The 23,995-nt window shown below is 41.5% G+C and overlaps 1 protein-coding gene across 7 annotated transcripts in view; it reads left to right on the top strand.

Moving 5' to 3' along the window:
* The window catches only part of LOC132900380 (NACHT, LRR and PYD domains-containing protein 12-like), a 71,236-nt gene extending 47,241 nt beyond the window's left edge, over positions 1-23,995 (top strand). For 3 of the 7 annotated variants that reach the window (XM_060942438.1, XM_060942437.1, XM_060942440.1), the window contains 5 exons: positions 4,710-4,883; positions 14,561-14,734; positions 17,850-18,023; positions 22,330-22,503; positions 23,234-23,995. In XM_060942438.1, the coding sequence (XP_060798421.1) occupies positions 4,710-4,883; positions 14,561-14,734; positions 17,850-18,023; positions 22,330-22,503; positions 23,234-23,390 (853 nt within the window). In that variant the 3' untranslated portion in view covers positions 23,391-23,995. Of the gene's footprint in view, positions 1-4,709; positions 4,884-14,560; positions 14,735-17,849; positions 18,024-19,326; positions 19,853-19,892; positions 21,724-22,329; positions 22,504-23,233 lie in introns of those variants that run through there. The other 4 variants (XR_009656777.1, XM_060942441.1, XM_060942442.1 and 1 more) reach the window with 4 other exon arrangements.

Raw genomic sequence — 23,995 nt, 5'->3', positions numbered from 1 at the left:
CATCCACCCCATCCCTCGTAGATAGGAGGAGAACAACAGCTGATTGCTGAAAAGACTCTTTTCAGACTAAAAAATATAACCACATCACCCCTGTCTTATCCACACTGCATTGGCTCCCAATCAAATTTCGTATTGATTATAAAGTACTACTATTGACCTTTAAAGCACTAAATGGTCTCGCACCACAGTACCTGAGTGAACTTCTGCTCCTCTATGACCCGCCATGCCTACTTAGATCAAAAGGTGCAGGCTATCTGCTGGTATCTCATATGTGACGCCTCACCAAATCCAGGGACACATGTCGGCCGAAACGAATCCGAGATAATTGCAAAAGAAGCATTTTTTTTTCGAAATTTGTGATTTTTGTTTTTTTCCATCATGTGCAAGTTGAGATCTTGAAGAATGCAATCAGTATTTCAGATAATAGATTGTTTTGTTGGAAAAGCATACATTTTTTGTTGCAAATTGTCTCATTTTTGTCAGGACTGTAGCCTGCTGGGGGGTGTGGGTAAATTACCATATGGGCCATTCACATGATGATTTAAGCCTTTTTTTTTTTCGCCAATCAGCTGCATGATACGAGCTGAGCGCATGGCTACTTAAGCTGCATACATGCATGTAATTTCACTATGGAACAAGCAAGCTAGACAGAGCGCAGAGGAGCAAAACACCGCGAAGCAAACAGACACACGGTTTTTACATCAGAGATAACCATTTCTAGCAAAAAACCCAACCAAAAGGAAGCTAGGATTACATTCCATCGGAGGCATTGGTGTGTGCAAGGCGCCATTTCAAGGAAGCGAGGATTACATTCCATCGGAGGCATTGGTGTGTGCAAGGCGATGTTTCTCTTTCTGATGGGGTAAGTTTATTAATCTAAGGCTGTGTGGTTATTTTTGCATGTAACGGAGAGTGTTGTGGTTTGGTTAAGCCTAGGTCACAACCGGACGTATGATTTTTTGGCCGTGTGATTTTTGGTGTTTCCCAAATCGCTGCATTTTTTTTGTTCATGGAGAAAGACGCGCGTTGGCCGTATGTTTGTCTTGCAACCTGAAAAAAACGTAAGCGCCCGTAGAGTTTGTTTGACATGACAAAGAACCTCTGCGGCCGGTCTGCGGCTCGAAAATCAGCACATCACACGCGCGCTCTCGTGCATTTCATGCGCGCCCTCCATGCGTTTCTTGCGTTTTTTGCATGTAGACCGGCCATAGGAGCATGTACAGCTGGTTGTGACTGAGGCTTTACATGAAACTAGCGTTGTGTTAGTTGTGTTATCATCGTGCTATCTTTCTTACGGTGTGAGTAATTTTTCAACCACAAAACGTTAAAGTATACTTTAGGACTTATTTTTGTACTTCATAATTGTTTTGGGCATACTTTGCATGGAAGGAAAATTGACGTGGTGATCTTTGTTTACATGAAAGTAGCATCGTGCTAGCGAGTAGGGGGTAGAGTTTCCTTAATATCATGCAAATGAGCACCATTATGTGCCCGCCCTGCACCCAGAGTAGCTGAGATGGAAAACTTTGAGGGCAATTTTCTCCCTTTTCTGTTTTAAGAGGTATACACTTTCAAAAGGCCACACATTCTTCAAATATTGTCAGATCTCCACATGGAAGGCATCATTGGAAAGCTTAGAAACTGTACTTTCTGAATCTGTCAATAACTCAAAATGCCCCCGGTTGGACATGTGTCCCTGGATTCTGGATTTGGGCACATGTAGTGAAGGCTACATCGGGGGCAGAGCCTTTTCTTACAAAGCCCCACAGTTATGGAACAGCCTTCCAAGTAGTGTTTGGGAATCAGACACAGTCTCAGTGTTTAAGTCTAGGCTAAAAACATATCTGTTTAGTCAAGCCTTTTGTTAATGGTGTTTATGAGGTAAAGGTGTAGATCTGGAGGGTCCTCAGACATAGAGTGTTTTGGTAAACTGGGATGTATGGATGCTGTCAGTCCCCATTCGCTTGCTCACTCGAGTTTGTTGACAGTGTAGTGGCTGGCTGCTTCATGTCCTGGGGCTCCCTCATGCCTGTGTTACCTTCTGACTCTCTCCTTTTAGTTATGCTGTCATAGTTAGTTGCCGGAGTCCCTGCTTGTACTCTGCTTGTGCAATATGCATTCCTCTTCCTACTTATTCAGGTGACATTGGGCATACCTAACAACCTGTGTTTTCTCTCCCTCTCTCTCTCCCCCTCGCCCCCTCCCCCAAATCTGTCCCTCTGAGTTACATGTTGGTCCTGGGATCGAGATGCTGACCTCTTCTGCTCCTCGGACCTGCCTGATCCATCCTGGTGCCCTGTGTCTGGTTGGAGTCTCATCGCATCACTCCTGTGGAGGACGGCCCCATGAGGACAGTTGAAAGTCACACTTGGAGGATGCTCTGGACTCTTACAGTAATGCTTTTATGGCTGAGGACTACAGTTGACTTGCTAACTTTAGGACTGCAGTTGTCATGAACAGTTTTGCACTCAAGTTTCCATCAGTGAAGAGTTTATAACATCAACAATACTGACTTCTTGTTAAAACTGTTAATATTATAGTCATGCTGTCTGTTGTTGCCCAAATGAGGATGGGTTCACTTTTGAGTCTGGTTCCTCTTGAGGTTTCTTCCTCATGTCATCTGAGGGAGTTTTTCCTTGCCACCATCGCCACATGCGTGCTCATTGGGGATAGATTAGGGATAAAATTAGCTCATGTTTTAAGTTGTTCAGATTGTGTCAAGCTGCTTTGCGACAATTTTTATTGTTAAAAGCGCTATACAAATAGACTTGACTTGACTCTTTAAAAGGACTATTTTGTTATCTTGTTGTTTTGCAATGCTAGATGTGTTTACTGAAGTTACACTGAAAATAAAGTTTCACTTTCATCTGTGAAAGAAAGTGAATAGTTCTCTATTAACAGTTTTCATACTGTTTACTAAGACCTACTCATGCATCCTCCCAGAGAAGATTCTTTATTTGGAAAAGGGGATGTAGCATGAGGTAAAATACCTGGGTAGGAACCTTGTGGAGTTGTATTGTGTTGCATGGGGAGTTTAAGAAAGTACGGAGTAAACCAACATGAAGCGTCTGTCATACGTCCTGTGTCAAGCCTCCAGATATTACTCCACTGCAAATATAAATAACAGAACACCGCTCATGGGCGGCATGGTGGTGTAGTGGTTAGCGCTGTCACCTCACAGCAAGAAGGTCCGGGTTCAAGCCCCATGGCCGGTGAGGGCCTTTCTGTGTGGAGTTTGCATGTTCTCCCTGTGTCCATGTGGGTTTCCTCCGGGTGCTCCGGTTTCCCCCACAGTCCAAAGACATGCAGGTTAGGTTAACTGGTGACTCTAAATTGAGCATAGGTGTGAGTGTGAATGATTGTCTGTGTGTATGTGTCAGCCCTGTGATGGCCTGGCAACTTCTACAGGGTGTACCCTGCCTTTCACCCGTAGTCAGCTGGGATAGGCTCCAGCTTGCCTGCGACCCTGTAGAACAGGATAAAGCGGCTAGAGATAATGAGATGAGATGAGAACACCACTCGTCCATTTCCTGAGTTGAAATGTTCTTCACAGTGACAGCACCTTCAGGTTCTCTTTCTTGGTAACGTGTTGTGCTGATTTCATGAACTTGGACTTATCAGGGAAGGAACTCGACAGTGAAATAGTCCTTTTTCCTTTAGTCTGTTCTAGAAAGCGGTTGATCTGAGTGATGGAGTTCATGTCATCTGGCTGTTTCTGACACACCTGAGCAGTCAGAGTAACTCACCTCATCTGAGGAGATCTCACCCTCCTCCATGTGTGTGAGCTGTTCTCCTGTAGCACCTCGACTGCACTCTGCTCTTTCACTGTCTCACATTACACTCTTTACTGATTCACTGGGGCTTTTGAGACGATTGGCATTTTCTCAACTTCTTACTCTTTCCATATTTTTTCTTCTTTAACTAAGTTTTCTCCACCTTTGCCAAGTTTCTTGACTCCATTTTTCTTTAGTTGGAGTCTTGTGTGTTCTCCTGCTGCAGCTTTGTGGGATTAGTGACAGTCTCAGTGTCAGCATTAAGGCCGGTATCACCACTAGTGCTACTGCTAACATCTGGAGTCACCTCAGGTTTAGCAGCGATGCTATCACCATCACCAGTGTTAGAAGTAGCAACTGTACAAGCATGAACATTAGCGTCAGGATTATTTGCAGTGTTAGCATCGTCAGCATTACTGCTGGGCTCAGCACTGACCTCTTCTGCTCTCCTGCTGACTGTGTCCACCCTGCTGGTGCTGTATCTCGGCCGTGTCGCCCCCTGAGCTCCCCGACTGCACAGCTCTGTGTCACCAACTCAACTTTTTATCCCCGATGTCCCCACACTGGAAACATCTCAGGCTTTCAGTCCTGGTGAACACAGTGTAGCTGCTATCACCATGTTTACATTTAAAACTTATATCGAGGGTTTCATCTCAGTTATTAAGAAACATAAAAACCTGCATGTGAAAAGATACGACATGTTTCACTACCGAGTTTTTACAGTCAAGACGAATAATTCTCATGGAGCTGGCAAACACACACACACACACTCAAAAGAATGTTATTTAGCGATTGCTATTGTATAATTCATGACTAAGTTTCTGTATTTCATTGTGATTAAAGACTGCAGTGTGTCTTTGATGAAAAAGTTCCTGCTGAACTGATCTGTGTGTCCTGAACTGAGAGAGTGAAGAGTGTGTCATTGTCTCTCTGCAGATTCTGTTATTGTGAAATCTCAGGTAAAGGCTGTGCGACTCTGACTTCAGCTCTGAGATCAAACCCCTCACACCTGAGAGAACTGGATCTGTCTGGGAATAAACTCAGAGACTCAGGAGTGAAGCGTCTCTTTGCTGGACTGGAGAATCCTCACTGTAAACTGGAGACACTGGGGTAAGATCATCTCTCTGAGAGTCACATGATCTGATCCTCAGTAAGACACATTCTCTAATAGTGAGACTGAAGCAGAGGTTTTAGGTTCAGCATCAAATATCCTGAGGAAAAAGTCATTACATTTAATTTCACGTTGCTGTTTTTTTTTTCCCTGATCTGATCACAGTATTTCTGTATTCAGTGTTTGTAGTAGTATAAACAGATCAGGGCCAAGTTTCCCAAAAGTACAAACATCATTGTCTAATGGTAGAACGAGCATCACTTTGAACTCTCTCTCTCTCCCAGTTAAAATGATTACAAATTTGCAGTTGTAGTGCTCTCTAACAGCGGGATCAGGTACAGAGGAAGCAGTACAGTGAAAGAAATAGTGCTCCTATAAGTTGTTTTTTCTCCCATTTTGTTTTTTATACAAGGGTAAGTCAAAATGTTTGAAGGCAGATATTATAATTTCAAAATGTGTGAAAGACATCCCCCAGAATTCTACAAAGAAGGAATTCTCTGATGGAAACACTGCTTGCAGAAGTGTTTAGACTTAAATGGAGAATACATAGAGAAATAGCTTTTTTATTTTCATCAATCAAGATTTTTTCAATTTGTCGTCGAACTTTTTGACTTACAGTGGTGCTTCAAAGTTTGTGAACCCTTTAGAATTTTCTATATTTCTGCATAAATATGACAAAAAACATCATCAGATTTTCATACAAGTCCTAAAAGTAGATAAAGAGAACCCAGTTAAACAAATGAGACAAAACTATTATACTTGATCATTTATTTATTGATGAAAATGATCCAATATTAGATATCTGTGAGTGGCTCACAGATGGGGCAAGGTCCCTGGAGGAGTAGTACTTTTCTGGTTGCCGATTGTCATCCTGGCATCCCAGACTGGTTTCCCCATACCAGCGGCATATGATGTGGAATATAGGACCAACTCATCACCAGTAAGCGGTCCCTCTATCTAGCCTCTCACATGCCGAAGACCATCCGCGTGGCTCTCAGCACCACCCCTAGTGTTGCAGAACGTGGTGGACCTATGGGAGTAAACCCAGACAGAAAATCCCGGGAGTATTTGCGTCACCCTGGTTTTTTACAGCTATTTGAAAACTTGATGATGATATCCAATACTTGCACCATGGTTCAAGCCCGTGCTCTAACTTCACCCGATACCGTGCCTGTCGATGCCTGTCAGACATCTTATGACGACAGTGCCCCAAACCCCCAGGGGAAGTCACTGTCTGATCGCCAGCCTGGGAAAGGTCTTATGCACCCTGATAAAACACTCATCATAGGGCAGCTCAATTGTCAAACTCTCTCGACTACATCATCCAAGGAGGAACTGAATTTCCTTATGTGCCACTATAACACACCTATAGTGTGCATCCAAGAACATCGTTTAGTCCATAACGACAAGTCCTCAGACATTGTAACCCATAAACTAGGTGCAGTGACGCTGTTTACCATCTCGGCTTCCTGTAACGCCCAAGGCACAGCCATTCATGGAGTAGGTATACAGTAGCTATACTTTCGTCTTTCTTACCACTACTTTCTACATCAGGAAGGTCTCGGAACGAATTATTCTCACCGTTTTCAAAGGCAATCCAAGGCTCAATGTTGTGTCATGCTACTCACCTCATAACGTTTCCCCCGAGGAGGAAGTCACGCAGTTCTACCGTTCTTTGCATGAGGCAGTTGCCTCTATACCAGCGCATGCTTTCCTTGTAATTGGGGGCGACTTCAATGCCCATATCGTGGCACGACATTCATATCACATGAGTGAAAATCGGAACGGGGAGCTATTGACCGAATTTGCTTGCGAGCACAGTCTTATCATTGCTAACACTTGTTTCCAAAAGCCCAGGTGTAAACTCTGGACTCATAGGTCCCTGAGAGGTGATCTCTCTCAAATTGACTTCATTCTATGTCGTAAGCGCTGGCGAAACAGCCTTAGAGACTCTCAAGCACACTCATCATCCAATCCTGTTGGCAGTGCCCTGGTGAAAAATAAATGTGCTAAGTGTACTAAAATTTAGCATACTTTTGTGTACTTGAAGTACAATATACTTCAAGTGTGTTTATGATTAGTTAACTTGAGGCATGCTATTTTGGAACAACTAATTTTGTACTAAATATATTTTTATTGTAATTAAATTGTAGAAAAGTGCACCTTGAAGTGTATTTAGTGTACTTTTATATGCTAAAGTGGAACAACTTAAAGTATATTTTGTATACTTTAAGTATATGACTTTATATATACTAATATATGCTTAATTAGTCAAATTAAAGTGTACTTTGTTTGTATTATAAGTACTTTAAATAAGCACACTTTAGAAATTACACAACTTTTACTTAAAGTATATTTTAGTATAATATATTTCTATAATGTGTAATATAGCATAATTATTTTGAAGTGTGTTAAAAGTGTTAGCGTGAAAGCGTGATGTTAGTATACTTTTTATACAGTGGTGCTTGAAAGTTTGTGAACCTTTTAGAATTTTCTATATTTCTGCATAAATATGACCCCAAACATCATCAGATTTTCACACGAGTCCTAAAAGTAGATAAAGAGAACCCAGTTAAACAAATGAGACAAAAATGTTATACTTGGTCATTTATTTATTGAGGAAAAGGATCCAATATTACATATCTGTGAGTGGCAAAAGTATGTGAACCTCTAGGATTAGCAGTTCATTTGAAGGTGAAATTAGAGTCAGGTGTTTTCAATCAATGGGATGACAATCAGGTGTGAGTGGGCACCCTGTTTTATTTAAAGAACAGGGATCTATCAAAGTCTGATCTTCACAACACATGTTTGTGGAAGTGTATCATGGCATGAACAAAGGAGATTTCTGAGGACCTCAGAAAAAGCGTTGTTGATGCTCATCAGACTGGAAAAGGTTACAAAACCATCTCTAAAGAGTTTGGACTCCACCAATCCACAGTCAGACAGATTGTGTACAAATGGAGGAGATTAAAGACCACTGTTACCCTCCCCAGGAGTGGTCAACCAACAAAGATCACTCCAAGAGCAAGGTGTGCAATAGTCGGCGAGGTCACAAAGGACCCCAGGGTAACTTCTAAGCAACTGAAGGCCTCTCTCACATTGGCTAAGGTTAATGTTCATGAGTCCATCATCAGGAGAACACTGAACAACAATGGTGTGCATGGCAGGGTTGCAAGGAGAAAGCCACTGCTCTCCAAAAGAACATTGCTGCTCATCTGCAGTTTGCTAAAGATCACGTGGACAAGCCAGAAGGCTATTGGAAAAATGTTTTGTGGATGGATGAGATCAAAATGGAAATTTTTGGTTTAAATGAGAAGCATTATATTTGGAGAAAGGAAAACACTACATTCCAGCATAAGACCCTTATCCCATCTGTGAAACATGGTGGTGGTAGTATCATGGTTTGGGCCTGTTTTGCTGCATCTGGGCCAGGACGGCTTGCCATCATTGATGGAACAATAAATTCTTAATTATACCAGCGAATTCTAAAGGAAAATGTCAGGACATCTGTCCATGAACTGAATCTCAAGAGAAGGTGGGTGATGCAGCAAGATAATGACCCTAAGCACACAAGTCGTTCTACCAAAGAATGGTTAAAGAAGAATAAAGTTAATGTTTTGGAATGGCCAAGTCAAAGTCCTGACCTTAATCCAATCGAAATGTTGTGGAAGGACCTGAAGTGAGCAGTTCATGTGAGGAAACCCACCAACATCCCAGAGTTGAAGCTGTTCTGTACAGAGGAATGGGCTAAAATTCCTCCAAGCCGGTGTGCAGGACTGATCAACAGTTACCGGAAACGTTTAGTTGCAGTTATTGCTGCACAAGGGGGTCACACCAGACACTGAAAGCAAAGGTTCACATACTTTTGCCACTCACAGATATGTAATATTGGATCATTTTTCTCAATAAATAAATGACCAAGTATAATATTTTTGTCTCATTTGTTTAACTGGGTTCTCTTTATCTACTTTTAGGACTTGTGTGAAAATCTGATGATGTTTTTGATCATATTTATGCAGAAATATAGAAAATTCTAAAGGGTTCACAAACTTTCAAGCACCACTGTATATTTACAAAAAGTACAATTTGTGTAAGTACATTTTCAATATACTATTGAAAATATGAATATACTTTATACTTTTCGCCAGGGTGATCACAGAATTGTTATTGTGTCTACCAAATTGAGTGTCTGTTCAACCAGGTGCCCGTGAATGAAACGGCTCAACTGGTCTTCCTTGACTTCCAACCCAAATCTCGCCTCCTCCGTCGATGCTTTAATATCCCAAGAATTCCGAAGTCTTCCTGAAGAAGACCAATCTTATTCATCCTTCGTGGGAGTCTGTAATAAAGTGGGGTCATCTCTTTTACCCAAAGAACATCCCAAAAAGTCACCACTTTCCGATTGCCCTGTGGTGGCGGAGGTGCGCCATGTCACTATTAACGCCAGTGTTCAGCTCATTCAAACTGCCCAGGCTTCCCTTTGTTCTACGTATGGTATGCAGGAAGAATTAAGAATCCGAGCCATCCTTGAATGGTTTGACTCTAGTAACACCTTGACGGACACAAAACGTGCGTGGAACCTAGTGAAGAAGTTATCCAACAAATCTTCAAACTCAGTATTCATCCAAGGCGAAGATTGTTTGAAGCCCTGGAAGGACCATTTTCAACGTGTGTTATCACCTGATAGCCCTACGCCAGAAAGGCCAACTGAGATCCTCCAAATCTTTGAACTCAATGAGTAAATCTTCACTGGGCCGTTCGGCCGTAATGAAGTTAACTCTGCTGTTGACGAGATGAAATCTGGTTGTGCTCCTGGGATGGATGGTCTCCCTATTGAGCTATGGAAGCTCCCAAACATCCGCGACTTCCTCTTCACGTTCTGCAATGAAACCCTTGCAGGCAATAGGCCCAAGGAATGGGGTCTAGCAGGCATCGTCCCTGTCCCTAAGAAAGGCAACCTGACGTTGCCTGACAACTACAAGGGAATTAGTCTAGCTCAGCTCGCCTCTAAGGTGTATAACCGACTGTTACTCAATAGGTTGAGGCCGGTAATGGATAACTTCTTGCGTCCAAACCAAAATGGCTTCCATCAACTGCGTTCTACTAGCGCTCATATCTTAGCCCTCTGGCGCATTATCGAAGAGCTCGTGAACCATCATAAAGAAGGTGTGATAGTCTTTTTGGACTTCAAGAAGGCTTTTGATTCCATCAGACGTGACACAATGTTTTCCATTCTACAAGCATATGGCATCCCCTCTAGCATGGTTGAGGCAATCAGGACAATGTATATCGATAACACTGCTGTGGTTATAACTCCTGATGGTGTAACTGAGGAGTTTTCTATCAACTCAGGCGTACTTCAAGGAGACCCCCTAGCTCCTCTGCTCTTCATCATTGTTCTTGATTACGCCTTGCATTTAGCCCTTCGCATGGATGATGGGCTCACTCTTAAACGCCGTAGAAGTTCTCGCCACCTTGCTGTCCATCTATCCGATCTTGACTTCGCTGATGACATTGCTCTTCTCGAGGACTCGGTGAATTTGGGCGAGGATCTTCTCCACTGAGTAGAACTGGCTGCTAAATCAGTTGACCTTCAGTTGAACACATGCAAAACTAAATGGATGCATATAAATTCCTCTACAGACCAATCTCTCCACGTGATTGACAACTCTGCTGTTGAGAAGGTGGACAACTTTAAATACCTTGGCAGTTGGATGAACACTGCTCATGACATCAACTCCAGAAAGGCCAAAGCCTGGGGCGCCCTAAATTCTCTAATCAAGGTGTGGACTGCCCCTCTGTCTAGAGACACAAAGGTCAGAGTGTTCAAGGCCTCAGTAGAATCCATTCTTCTCTACGGATCCGAGTCTTGGTCTCTAACGAGAGCACAAGAGCAATCCTTGGCTGGCACATACACCCGCATGCTCCGCAGAGTGTTCAACGTCAGCTGGCAGGACCATTGGACAAACGACCGCCTGTATGGTTCCTTACCACACCTCTCGACCATAACTGCTAAACGCCGTCTGGCATTGTGTGGCCATGTGTTTCGTCATGATCAACCTGCCGCACAAGTTCTCTTGTGGGAGCCTGAGGTGAAGTGCAAAGTCAGTCGACCACATACCACCCTGAAAACGGTCCTCAAGCGAGAGACGGGGTTGAAGGAAGAACAACTCAGAGCAGCTATGCTCGACCGGCGGATCTGGGATAGGATATCTTACCAAGTCACTGGCCTGCCAGATGACAGATGAAGTGAGTGGCAAAAGTATGTGAACCTCTAGGATTAGCAGTTAATTTGAAGGTGAAATTAGCGTCAGGTGTTTTCAATCAATAGGATGACAATCAGGTGTGAGTGGGCACCCTGTTTTATTTAAAGAACAGGGACTTATCAAAGTCTGATCTTCACAACACATGTTTGTGGAAGTGTATCATGACACACACAAAGGAGATTTCTGAGGACCTCAGAAAAAGCGTTGTTGATGCTCTTCAGGCTGGAAAAGGCTATAAAACCATCTCTAAAGAGTTTGGACTCCATCAATCCACAGTCAGACAGATTGTGTACAAATGGAGGAAATTCAAGACTATTGTTACCCTCCCCAGGAGTGGTTGACCAACAAAGATCACTCCAAGAGCAAGGCATGTAATAGTCGGTGAGGTCACAAAAGACCCCAGAGTAACTTCTAAGCAACTGAAGGCCTCTCTCACATTGGCTAATGTTAATGTTCATGAGTCCACCATCAGGAAAACACTGAACAACAATGGTGTGCATGGCAGAGTTGCAAGAAGAAAGCCACTGCTCTCCAAAAAGAACATTGCTGCTCATCTGCAGTTTGCTAAAGATCACGTGGACAAGCCAGAAGGCTATTGGAAAAATGTTTTGTGGATGGATGAGACCAAAATAGAACTTTTTGGTTTAAATGAGAAGCGTTATGTTTGAAGAAAGGAAAATATTGCATTCCAGCATAAGAACCTTATCCCATCTGTGAAACATGATGGTGGTAGTATCATGGTTTGGGCCTGATTTGCTGCATCTGGGCCAGGACGGCTTGCCATCATTGACGGAACAATGAATTCTGAATTAAATCAGCAAATTCGAAAGGAAAATGTCAGGACATCTGTCAATGAACTGAATCTCAAGAGAAGGTGGGTCATGCAGCAAGACAATGACCCTAAGCACACAAGTCATTCTACACTGTAAAAAATGTAACTTGCAAAATTGTTGAGTGAAAAAAGGATTCTAAGTTGAATGAACAAATTTCCCTTCTAATTGTTCAAGTAACTAAAAAAAATAGTTGAGACGCCTTTCCTTCGCCACAAGTTCATAGGAATTGGAAAATTAAGTTAAGTGAACTTACATATTCAAGTGCTGATTGACGCCCCTTAACCAATGCCACTGCGCATGCGCACAAGTTTGAAAGTTTCAACGGTCGGGTGGAGTGAGAAGTCTGTGGAAACTGACACGAGACGTTGTATAGGAGTATAGACTAAGCTTTCCTCAACAGAGGCCAGGGAATTCCCTCCTTGTATGTCGGTATTTGTTTCTGTTTGTGTAATAATAGGCAAAGTGAAGTAGAACTTAAGTGTTGAGAGGTTTGTGTTAACTAAAAAATGTAATGCACACAATCATTGTAAAAAAAAAAAGTCAAGCCAACTTAAAAATATAACGCAACCTGCTGCCAAAGGATTTTGAGTAAACTCAACTTAGAACCATGATGTGCCAACTTGCTCTTCTAAGTTCATTGGCATTATTATTTCAATTTATTTCAACTAAACAATTTGTTGGACTGAACTTCTAAAGGCAAGGCAAGTCAAGTCAAGTCAACTTAAAAAGAACATTTTGGGGTGTTGTGGCTCAGGTGGATAAGGCGCCATACTATAAATCTGGGGACCTGGGTTCGATTCTGACGTGAGGTCATTTCCTGATCCCTCCCTGTCTATCTCCCGCTCATTTCCTGTCTCTCTACACTGTCCTATCCAATAAAGGTGGAAAAAGCCTCAAAAATCTTTAAAAATAATAATTTAGGATAATATTTTTTGTGCCAACTTGCTTTTCCAAGTTAATTGGAATGATTATTTCAATTTCTTTCAACATCACAATTTGAATGCACTGAACTTGCTAAATAAAGTAAGGTCAAATATCATAAAATACTCATCTGTGTCGACTTAAAAGAGCAAGTCAGCACAACTATTTGGCCCGAAGTTGAGTTTATTCAAAATCCTTTGGCAGCAGGTTACGTTACATTTTAAAGTTGGCTTGACTAATTTTTTTTACAGTGTACCAAAGAATGGTTAAAGTTAATGAATAAAGAAGAATAAAGTTAATGTTTTGGAATGGCAAAGTCAAAGTCCTGACCTTAATGTAATTGAAATGTTGTAGAAGGACCTGAAGCGAGCAGTTCATGTGAGGAAACCCACCAACATCCCAAAGTTGAAGCTGTTCTGTACGGAGGAATGGGCTAAAATTCCTCCAAGAAACGTTTAGTTGCAGTTATTGCTGCACAAGGGGGTCACACCAGATACTGAAAGCAAAGGCTCACATACTTTTGTCACTCACAGATATGTAACATTGGATCAATTTACTCAATAAATAAATGACCAAGTAAAATATTTTGTCTCATTTGTTTAACTGGGTTCTATTTATCTACTTTTAGGACTTGTGTGAAAATCTGATGATGTTTTAGGTCATATTTATGCAGATATAGAGAAAATTCTTAAGGGTTCACAAACTTTCAAGGACCACTGTACCCTCATAAATTGAAGTTATGTTTCCTAAAGGGGAATTGTGGTGGAAATTCATGACATGCTTCAATGGTGAGAGTCGGGTGGTGGTGCCGAGAGTGCAGGGAGATGAGGTCTTTGTGCCTGGAGTGCTGGGAGGCTGTGAGAACTGGTGTGGGGTTGTGTGGAAGTGAGGAGTCGCTCTTCTCTGCTGGAGTCTGATGGCACAGGAACAGAGCAAGTCAATCTCAGCATTCGAGAGCATCGTACTCACTGTGTGGTGAATGCAGCACCTTTTTATACTCTCTTGGTTCCTCTTGGAGGGTAGATTAAGCCGCCTCTAATGTAGGTCCCTGTGGGCTGTATTAGGCAGCCCCACCCTCAGGCTGTGTGTCCGCTGTTTTCCTCAAGAAGTGTTTCTGAAGGGGCGTGGTCTTCTCCACACTCTCACACCTTTGGAGAGCTGTCCTTTCAGCACCACTGTGGCAGCATTATGAGGAGCAGAGACTGAGAAACATGGTGGGGATGCAGCTCCATCACCATTACACAATGCTTTTAGGAAACTCAGCCCTGATTGTTGTTCTTGTAAATTTGATAAAATTGAAATACACACACACCCCACACACACGGCCTCATTGATCAATCTTGGAATAAAGTTGTGTGCAAATGTACGTGTAACCCAAACTGACCTAAAAATTTCCGACAAAAAGGCTGATTTTATTCAGACTCATGTGTTTACACTGATCATCCGTAATGTATGAAGCACAGCTCATTTACATGCAGTGATGCCTAAAAACACACTTCTATGAGTCGCTCTGGATAAGGGCGTTGGCTAAATGCTGTAAACATAATAACAATCAGTAATTTAAACTCCACAGTATATTTCAGATATAAAAGTGCAGTAATCCATGCAAATTATATAAACTGAGAGAGTGAAGAGTGTGTCATTGTCTCTCTGCAGGTTGTGTAATTGTGAAATCTCAGATGAAGGCTGTGCTGCTCTGACTTCAGCTCTGAGATCAAACCCCTCACACCTGAGAGAACTGGATCTGTCTGTGAATAAACTCAGAGACTCAGGAGTGAAGCGTCTCTCTGCTGTACTGGAGAATCCTCACTGTAAACTGGAGTCACTGGGGTAAGATCATCTCTCTGAGAGTCACATGACCTGATCCTCAGTAAGACACATTCTCTAATAGTAAGACTGAAGCAGAGGTTTTAGGTTCAGCATCAAATATCCTGAGGAAAAAGTCATTACATTTAATTTCACATTGCTTTTTTTTTCCCTGATCTGATCACAGTATTTCTGTATTCAGTGTTTGTAGTAGTATAAACAGATCAGGGCCAAGTTTCCCAAAAGCACAAACATCATTGTCTAATGGTAGAACGAGCATCACTTTGAACTCTCTCTCTCTCCCAGTTACAATGATTACAAATTTGCAGTTGTAGTGCTCTCTAACAGTGGGATCAGGTACAGAGGAAGCAGTACAGTGAAAGAAATAGTGCTGTTATAAGTTGTTTTTTTTTCCCCATTTTGTTTTTTATACAAGGGTAAGTCAAAATGTTCGAAGGCAGATGCTATAATTTCAAAATGTGTCAAAGACACCCCCCAGAATTCTACAAAGAAGGAATTCTCTGATGGAAACACTGCTTGCAGAAGTGTTTAGACTTAAATGGAGAATACATAGAGAAATAGCTTTTTTATTTTCATCAATCAAGATTTTTTCAATTTGTCGTCGAACTCTTTGACTTACAGTGGTGCTTCAAAGTTTGTGAACCCTTTAGAATTTTCTATATTTCTGCATAAATATGACGAAAAACATCATCAGATTTTCATACAAGTCCTAAAAGTAGATAAAGAGAACCCAGTTAAACAAATGAGACAAAAATATTATACTTGGTCATTTATTTATTGATGAAAATGATCCAATATTAGATATTTGTGAGTGGCTCACAGTTGGGGCAAGGTCCCTGGAGGAGTAGTACCTTTCTGGTTGCCAATCGTCATCCTGGGATCCCAGACTGGTCTCCCCATACCAGCGGCATGTGATGCGGAATATAGGACCAACTCGTCACCAGTAAGTCAGGGCTGTAACTACCATTGAGGACACCGAGGTCATGTCCTCAGCATTTTTTTTCCACGGTATTTTTTTTTTCACTCAGAAATGTGAAATTAATATATGATGAAAATCGTTCTGACTTTGATCGGTGGAAAATTCTAAATTCAGCTTGCATCCCCCGTTCTCATTTGTTTGTCTAAAAATAAAGTCCACATAATCATTTTTAAACGAAGCTGAAATATCCGACATTGGAAACATTTCATATTAGGCAGCCTCGCGATAGTCAGCTAAGCACCGCGGGATATACAAGAGTTGAGAAGTGTTCTCATCAAGGTCTGACTCCGCAGCCAGTCAGTTTGTCAATTAGTCGTGGAATCTGAAAATTGACATAAGATGAAGAAGTCTACTACACTAAAACAAACCAAACTCAGCTTTGGAAAGTCAACAAGTGAGAGAAAAAGAAAGAGGGAAGAAGGTGAGTTAATTTTGCCAGTCACTGACAGTTATGTGCCGGAATGCTTATGATCATTAACAGTGCAGTTTTAATTAGCATTTCAAGCAACAACAGTCGAAGCCACTTATAGATAGGATTTTCGTTTTCCAGGCGGCACAAACTCTTTTATTCTGTCTCTCTCGTCTCGATTTGATTTGGTGCGTTTCAGATCAGAAAAGGCTGGACAGTCGTGACCTGTTGTTTATGAAGTTATTGGGTGCTGACGAGACTTGAGCTAGTTTGCTAACTTACCAGACTATAGGCTAACGTGAACCCAAGATGTTTTGATCATTGGTTGTATTTTCGAACAGAAATGAAAATGGGTAGCAAACTTATGTTCACATTTTATTTACAACATGATGTACCACCTCTGACTGCTTTCTGTCAATCATGAACAGCCCAGCCGCGTTCACAGCTCCTCCTCCGATCACCAATAATAATAATAATAGTAGTAATAATGATGATAATAATAGATAATAATAATAATAATAATAATAATAATAATGTTTTAAAATCAAATAGAGGACACTGGAGAGGGTGAGGATCAGCGAGTTGAAGAGAGAGAGTCAGTAGAGGAAGAGAAGGGAAGAGCAGAGCCAGTAGAGGAAGAAAAGGGAAGAACTGGGTCATGAGAGGAAGAGATAACAGAATCAGGAGATAAAGATAGGGAAATAACAGGTGAAGCTCAAGAAACTCCAAGTACAAGTTTGTCCATCCATGATTCGGCAAGCTATAAAAACAAAAGTTCCTACACAGATGAGGAGAAAAAGAACATTCTTCAGGGTAGATGGAGTAGGGACCAGTATAAATACCCCCAGCGTCAATTTGGGAAAAGGCTTCTGAGATACAGTGCTGAGTGGGAAAAAAAAACACCCCTGGCTATGGTACTCTCCATCTGAGGATGCTGCATATTGTTGTGGTCGTGCAGTTTTGAAATTGTTAAAATAAACATGTTCACCTACATGTTCATCTCCTTGTTGGGCTTGTGATTTTGACTCGTTTCCAAAATGTATGAAAAGTCACCATATTAGGACATTTTTTGGGGGGGGCAAATAAGATGTATCGCAATGTTTGACCTCGGTATTTGAAAAATCATGGTTACGGCCCTGCAGTAAGTGGTCCCTCTATCTAGCCTCTCACATGCCGAAGACCATCCGCGTGGCTCTCAGCACCGCCCCAATGTTGCAGAACGTGGTGGACCTATGGGAGTAAACCCAGACAGAAAATCCCTGTAGTATTTGCATCACCCCAGTTTTTTACAGCAATTTGAAAACTTGATGATGATATCCAATACTTGCACCACGGTTCAAGCCCGTGCTCTAACTTCACCTGGTACTGTGCCTGTCGATGCCTGTCAGACATCTTATGACGACAGTGCCCCAAACCCCCAGGGGAGGTCACTGTCTGATCGCCAGCCCAGGAAAGGTCTTATGCACCCTGGTAAAACACTCATCATAGGGCAGCTCAATTGTCGAACTCTCTCTACCCCGTAATGTATGAAGCACAGCTCATTTACATGCAGTGACGCCTACAAACACACTTCTATGAGTCGCTCTGGATTAGGGCGTTGGCTAAATGCTGTAAACATAATAACAATCAGTAATTTAAACTCCACAGTATATTTCAGATATAAAAGTGCAGTAATCCATGCAAATTATATAAACTGAGAGAGTGAAGAGTGTGTCATTGTCTCTCTGCAGGTTGTGTAATTGTGAAATCTCAGGTGAAGGCTGTGCTGCTCTGACTTCAGCTCTGAGATCAAACCCCTCACACCTGAGAGAACTGCATCTGACTGGGAATAAACTCAGAGACTCAGGAGTGAAGCGTCTCTCTGCTGTACTGGAGAATCCTCACTGTAAACTGGAGACACTGGGGTAAGATCATCTCTCTGAGAGTCACATGACCTGATCCTCAGAAAGACACATTCTCTAATAGTGAGACTGAAGCAGAGTGTAACACTTTGCGCAAGTGGGTGGAGCACAGAAGTATGGCAGGCCAGAACTGAGTTTCCAAAACTCTTTATTATAGCACTTTTCAGCGTACACTCTCTCAGACACGCGCGCGCACACACATCAGTCATCTGGTTGGGGAGAGAGCTCCCTTCCTCTGCTCTCTCTCTCCTTATATAGGGCGCGGTCACTGGGGGAGACACACAAACACAGGTTAACAGACATCAGGTGCAGTGATTCTGCCACTTACCTTCCCTGACTCCGCCCTCCGGTCACAAACCGATGCTTGACCACGCCCCTGCTGCCACACAGAGGTTTCAGGTTCAGCATCAAATATCCTGAGGAGGAAAATCATTACATTCAATTTCACATTGATGTTTTTTCCTGATCTGATCACAGTATTTCTGTATTCAGTGTTTGTAGTAGTATAAACAGATCAGGGCCGAGTTTCCCAAAAGAACAAACATCATCATTTATTGGTAGAGTGAACATCACTTTGAAATCTCTCTCTCCCATTTACAATGATTTCAACTTTGCAATGATTTTTGGAAACTCAGCCCTGATTCAACTTTTAAATGTGATCACACACACACACACACACACACACACACACACACACACACACACACACACACACACACACACACACAGGGCCTGATTTATCAATCTTTTCGTAAAACTGTGTGTAAATATTTGTGAAAACCAAACTGAACTAAATATTTCTGACAGAAAGGCTGATTTTCTTTGTACTTTTGTGCTTAACCTTCCCCTGGTGTTAACTTTCTGTTACCATCTCTTATGTTAACGGGTCGGTTTTGACCCATGTCTTAAATCAGCCATAAAATACCCTAAAAACAATTATTTATCATCCAATTTGTTTCTTACCTCTTGGTTACCTTGTTAGGCTCCCTTATCCATGAAAAGATTGATTTTAATATTTTTGTTGTGGCCCCCTGGGCCTTTCTTTTAACAGCATACCCCTCGTTTTCAATATAAAAAAGTGGTCAAATGAACCTCAAGAGAATAATGTAAACAAATAAAAGGTTGTTCTGTTACCTGACTATTACTGAGGGGTATTAGATCACATCTCTTAAATGTTCAAAAGAAAAAAGATTTTAATATTATCGACTATAGTAACATCTATGGTGTTTTGGGTCAATTTCGACCCATATATATTTACTTCAAGAAAAGGGCAAAAAACAAGTCTTTTTTTTCTGTTGACTATCAGTGGCCTCATTGCTGGATCGGTACACTCCAGCAAGGAGAAGAACACCAATGTAGGCATCCAGGCATGCCCAGATTTTTATGCCATATTTGCCTGGCTTACTGGGCATGTATTGCCGGAACTGGAATTTTCCACGGAAAGGGAGAAAACGTTCATCTATTGTCACCTCTGGCCCTGGGTTGAACATCAGTGGAAGGAGTTGCACCCATCTCTCCCAGACATCCCTGATGGGAGCAAGCTTGTCAGATTTTGCTCTGGTGTCTCTGTTGTCAAATCTGAGGACTCTTGATATCATTCGAAAGGTCTGAAGTGACATTGTTGTCCGGAAAATATTCCTGCCTGTTGATGCATCCCAGAGACTATAAGTGGCCTCATTGCTGGATCTGTACACTCCAGCAAGGAGAAGAACACCAATGTAGGCATCCAGGCATTCCTCATCAATGTTATTCCACATGTTGCCATGGACTTTTTTTCCTTCAAGGTTTGTCATAGCAATTATAACTTTTTTTTTAGTGACACTGGCATAAACAGATCAAAACATGACTTGATGTCACTTACTCTTATCACAGCAAACCTTGTGATCCCAGGGGTCATTTTGACGACATTTGCATCAGCTGTCCTGCCATATACATCAGAAGGTACTGAGCTCCAACAGATGTTGCCACTTTTGGATCTGAATGTTTCAGCAGGAGCAGCTTCAGCACCGGTAACCTCCTCCAGATGTGTCTGTGTCTTCCGGTTGGTACGCCACATCATCTTCCTCCTCAGAGACCTGCTCATCTCCATCGCTATACTGCTCTGTGTCCTCTGCCTCATTATCAGCAAAGATATGGTCCAGAGCTTGGCTTACATTCAGTCCTCTTCTCATTGTTGCATGCTGTAAATTGGAGATGTGTACTCTGCAAGTCACCAACTCTAAACTCAATTGGCCTTACATGCCTGGACATGTCTGTCTTTGTTTGTTCTGTCAAACAGGCAAAGAGAAAAGCCCCTGACTGAAGCTCAAGTGGTTGGAGGAAGAGCTGGCTGTAGGCTGTTGGCTGATTGTGTGTTTATGATTTCAGTTTTGGCATTTATTATTGTTTTATAATCTTATATTTTAACTGGGTCGAAATTGACCCTAACAACACAAAGGTCACAATTTTCACCAGAGCATTTTATAATTTAGTAAAAAAAATTTTTGGATTTTATTTTGTTTAAATAGAAGTTCCTGACAAAGTCAAAAAGTCTTGATGCAATAAACAAATTTATGTAGTACTTTTATGCATGCTAAACCGAAAAACGGGTCGGTGCCAACCCGAACACTAGAGGAAGGTTAAGTTGATCACCCATAATGTTTGAAGTGTGTTCCTGGTACAACTGATTTGCATGCAGTTGTAATGGAGTTAATAAATAGTTATTTGAATTTTATATTAAATCCTGCATAAATGGGCTGAGACTTTTATTTTGTAGTTTTTCTGTACAGTTTTGCATTATGGGCATTTTGCAGCGGGAAGTTTTCTACTGCTGCAGGTAGGTTGGGATATCATAGGTCTGAGATAAAAGTCATATTTGCACTGTATTGCATTAGTCAGCCATTTGCCCAATTAAGTATAATGTAAAAGGTCACCTATAAATCGCATTTGTGTGATCTTTTTCACTGTTGTTTTTATGTAGTTTTGTATTCTCGTTTGACCTTGAAACACATTTGTATTGAAAAGTGCATCTGGTAATATGACATTTATTTTGTTTCGGGGCGGCACGGTGGTGTAGTGGTTAGCGCTGTCGCCTCACAGCAAGAAGGTCCTGGGTTCGAACCCCGGGTCCGGCGAGGGCCTTTCTGTGTGGAGTTTGCATGTTCTCCCCGTGTCCGTGTGGGTTTCCTCCGGGTGCTCCGGTTTCCCCCACAGTCCAAAGACATGCATGTTAGGTTAACTGGTGACTCTAAATTGACCGTGAGTGTGAATGGTTGTCTGTGTCTATGTGTCAGCCCTGTGATGACCTGGTGACTTGTCCAGGGTGTACCCTGCCTTTCACCCGTAGTCAGCTGGGATAGGCTCCAGCTTGCCTGCGACCCTGTAGAAGGATAAAGCGGCTAGAGATAATGAGATGAGATGAGATTTTGTTTCGGCGGACACCACATGTATTCCCACCCTCAATGCGTTATTTTACCAACCCATGTGCAGGTCACCAATCAGATTTATCGTTTAAGTTGTTTGTTTTATGAACGTTCTAAGTTTACCTCGTGGCTTCGCTAGCATCCGCGATCGAGAATGTGACTAGCCTGGAATGTCTCAACTGCATTCTAGCTGCAGTACCAGTAGTGGCCACAAGAGTGTACCTTTAGCTTTGTATGAGCGCTGTTTGCACGTTTTGACATTGAGAATGGATGAAGCAATGCTTTTCTTGTACAGTGTATGTCAGATTTGTTTTCTCTGAACATTTTCAGATCTGTATATTTTTATGTAATTATGTACTACACTATATGATCACAATTTGAGAATTTATACATTTAGATAAGAAATATAATTGTTTTTTCAGTGCATTTACACTCACTTTCATATTCATGTTTTATAATACACTTTTCCCTTTTGGAATTTTTATTTTGTTAACACAATCCATACTATTAGAAAACTGTAGTAATGTAATAAGATTAAGTACAGTAAAGTTCTCATGCTGTAGTAAGGTGTGCAATAAGCAGGAAGAGCTTTTCACTGCTGCAGGCGGACTCCACATGTATTCCCATCCTCAATGCGTTATTTTACCAACCCATGTGCAGGAATAAACTGCTTCATCCACTTGGGAGTCTTCATTCAGAACACAACGCAGAGTCTACCAGAAACCAGTAACATAGTGACGCCAACACACACTTCTATAAGTCGCTCTGGATAAGGGCGTCGTCTAAATGCTGTAAACATAACAATCAGTAATTTAAACTCCACAGTATATTTCAGATATAAAAGTGCAGTAATCCATGCAAATTCTATAAACTGAGAGAGTGAAGAGTGTGTCATTATCTCTCTGCAGGTTGCGTGATTGTGAAATCTCAGATGAAGGCTGTGCTGCTCTGACTTCAGCTCTGAGATCAAACCCCTCACGCCTGAGAAAACTGGATCTGTCTCAGAATAAACTCAGAGACTCAGGAGTGAAGCGTCTCTCTGCTGTACTGGAGAATCCTCACTGTAAACTGGAGACACTGGGGTAAGATCATCTCTCTGAGAGTCACATGACCTGATCCTCAGTAAGACACATTCTCTAATAGTGAGACTGAAGCAGAGGTTTTAGGTTCAGCATCAAATATCCTGAGGAGGAAAATCATTACATTTAATTCCACATTGATGTTTTTTCCTGATCTGATCACAGTATTTCTGTATTCAGTGTTTGTAGTAGTATAAACAGATCAGGGCCGAGTTTCCCAAAAGCACAAACATCCTCATTTAATGGTAGAGCGAGCATCACTTTGAACTCTCTCTCTCCCAGTTACAATGATCTCAACTTCGCAGTGATTTTTGGAAATTCAGCCCTGATTCATCTTTTAAATTTGATCTCTCTCACAAACACACAGACACACATACACAGCCTTATTTATCAATCTTTTCATAAAATTGTCTGTAAATATTTGTCTAAACCAAACTGAACTAAATATTTCTGACAGAAAGGCTGATTTTCTTCATACTTTTGTGCTTAAGTTGATCACCCATAATGTGTGAAGCGTGTTCCTAGCACAACTGATTTGCATGTAGTGTTGCCCACACACAAACACACACACATTTCTATAAGTCGCTCTGGATAAGGGCGTCGGCTAAATGCTGTAAACATAATAACAATAAGTAATTTAAACTCCACAGTATATTCCAAATATAAAAGTGCAGTAATCCATGCAAATTATATAAACTGAGAGAGTGAAGAGTGTGTCATTGTCTCTCTGCAGGTTGCGTTATTGTGAAATCTCAGATGAAGGCTGTGCTGCTCTGACTTCAGCTCTGAGATCAAACCCCTCACACCTGAGAAAACTGGACCTGACTGGGAATAAACTCAGAGATTCAGGAAAGAAGAAACTCTTCAGTCTTAAACTACGGAACTTGTGATTTTGCTCGTGTTTCAGTTAAACATTGACAAAAATATATACACAAATATTTAGACTCATTAACATTGTTTGATGCTGTTTATTTATTGAAGAAAGTTTCTGTAACCTGGTCCTATTTCTATAAAGAGCTATTGATTTTAAACAGGTTCATATTCAGTGAGTTACTGGGGATTTTTTAAACTTTGTCCTTTTTACTTTGGCGTTTAATGTTCATGTTCAACCTGTCAGGTTCATTTAAAAAAACAAACAACAACAAAAAAAACATTTTGTTTTTGTTCATGTTTAGTGTCTGAAGAAGAATCTTCATCTGATACCGACTCCAGTGAAGATATTTTTGAATGAAATGTGCTCGACTCACAGCAGCATTTCCTGGACAGTTTTCTCTCACATTGGAGAATGAAGAACATTTTGGTGATTTTGCAGAGACGTGTACACAGTGGATCAGAGACCCACCACTTATCAGCTAATCAACAAATATTCATGTTCATGAAGCCCTCATTCACAACTCCATACATTTTAAATTCCATTGGGGTGCGTACGTGTGTGTGTGTGTGTGTGTGTGTAATTGAAACAATTCCTTGGGAAAAAATAAAGTCAACAAAATAA

Source organism: Neoarius graeffei, chromosome 16, assembly GCF_027579695.1.
Source record: "Neoarius graeffei isolate fNeoGra1 chromosome 16, fNeoGra1.pri, whole genome shotgun sequence".
NCBI lineage: Eukaryota > Metazoa > Chordata > Actinopteri > Siluriformes > Ariidae > Neoarius > Neoarius graeffei.
The sequence above is the reverse complement of the archived record's forward strand: the minus strand, read 5'-3'. Positions and strand labels throughout refer to the sequence as shown.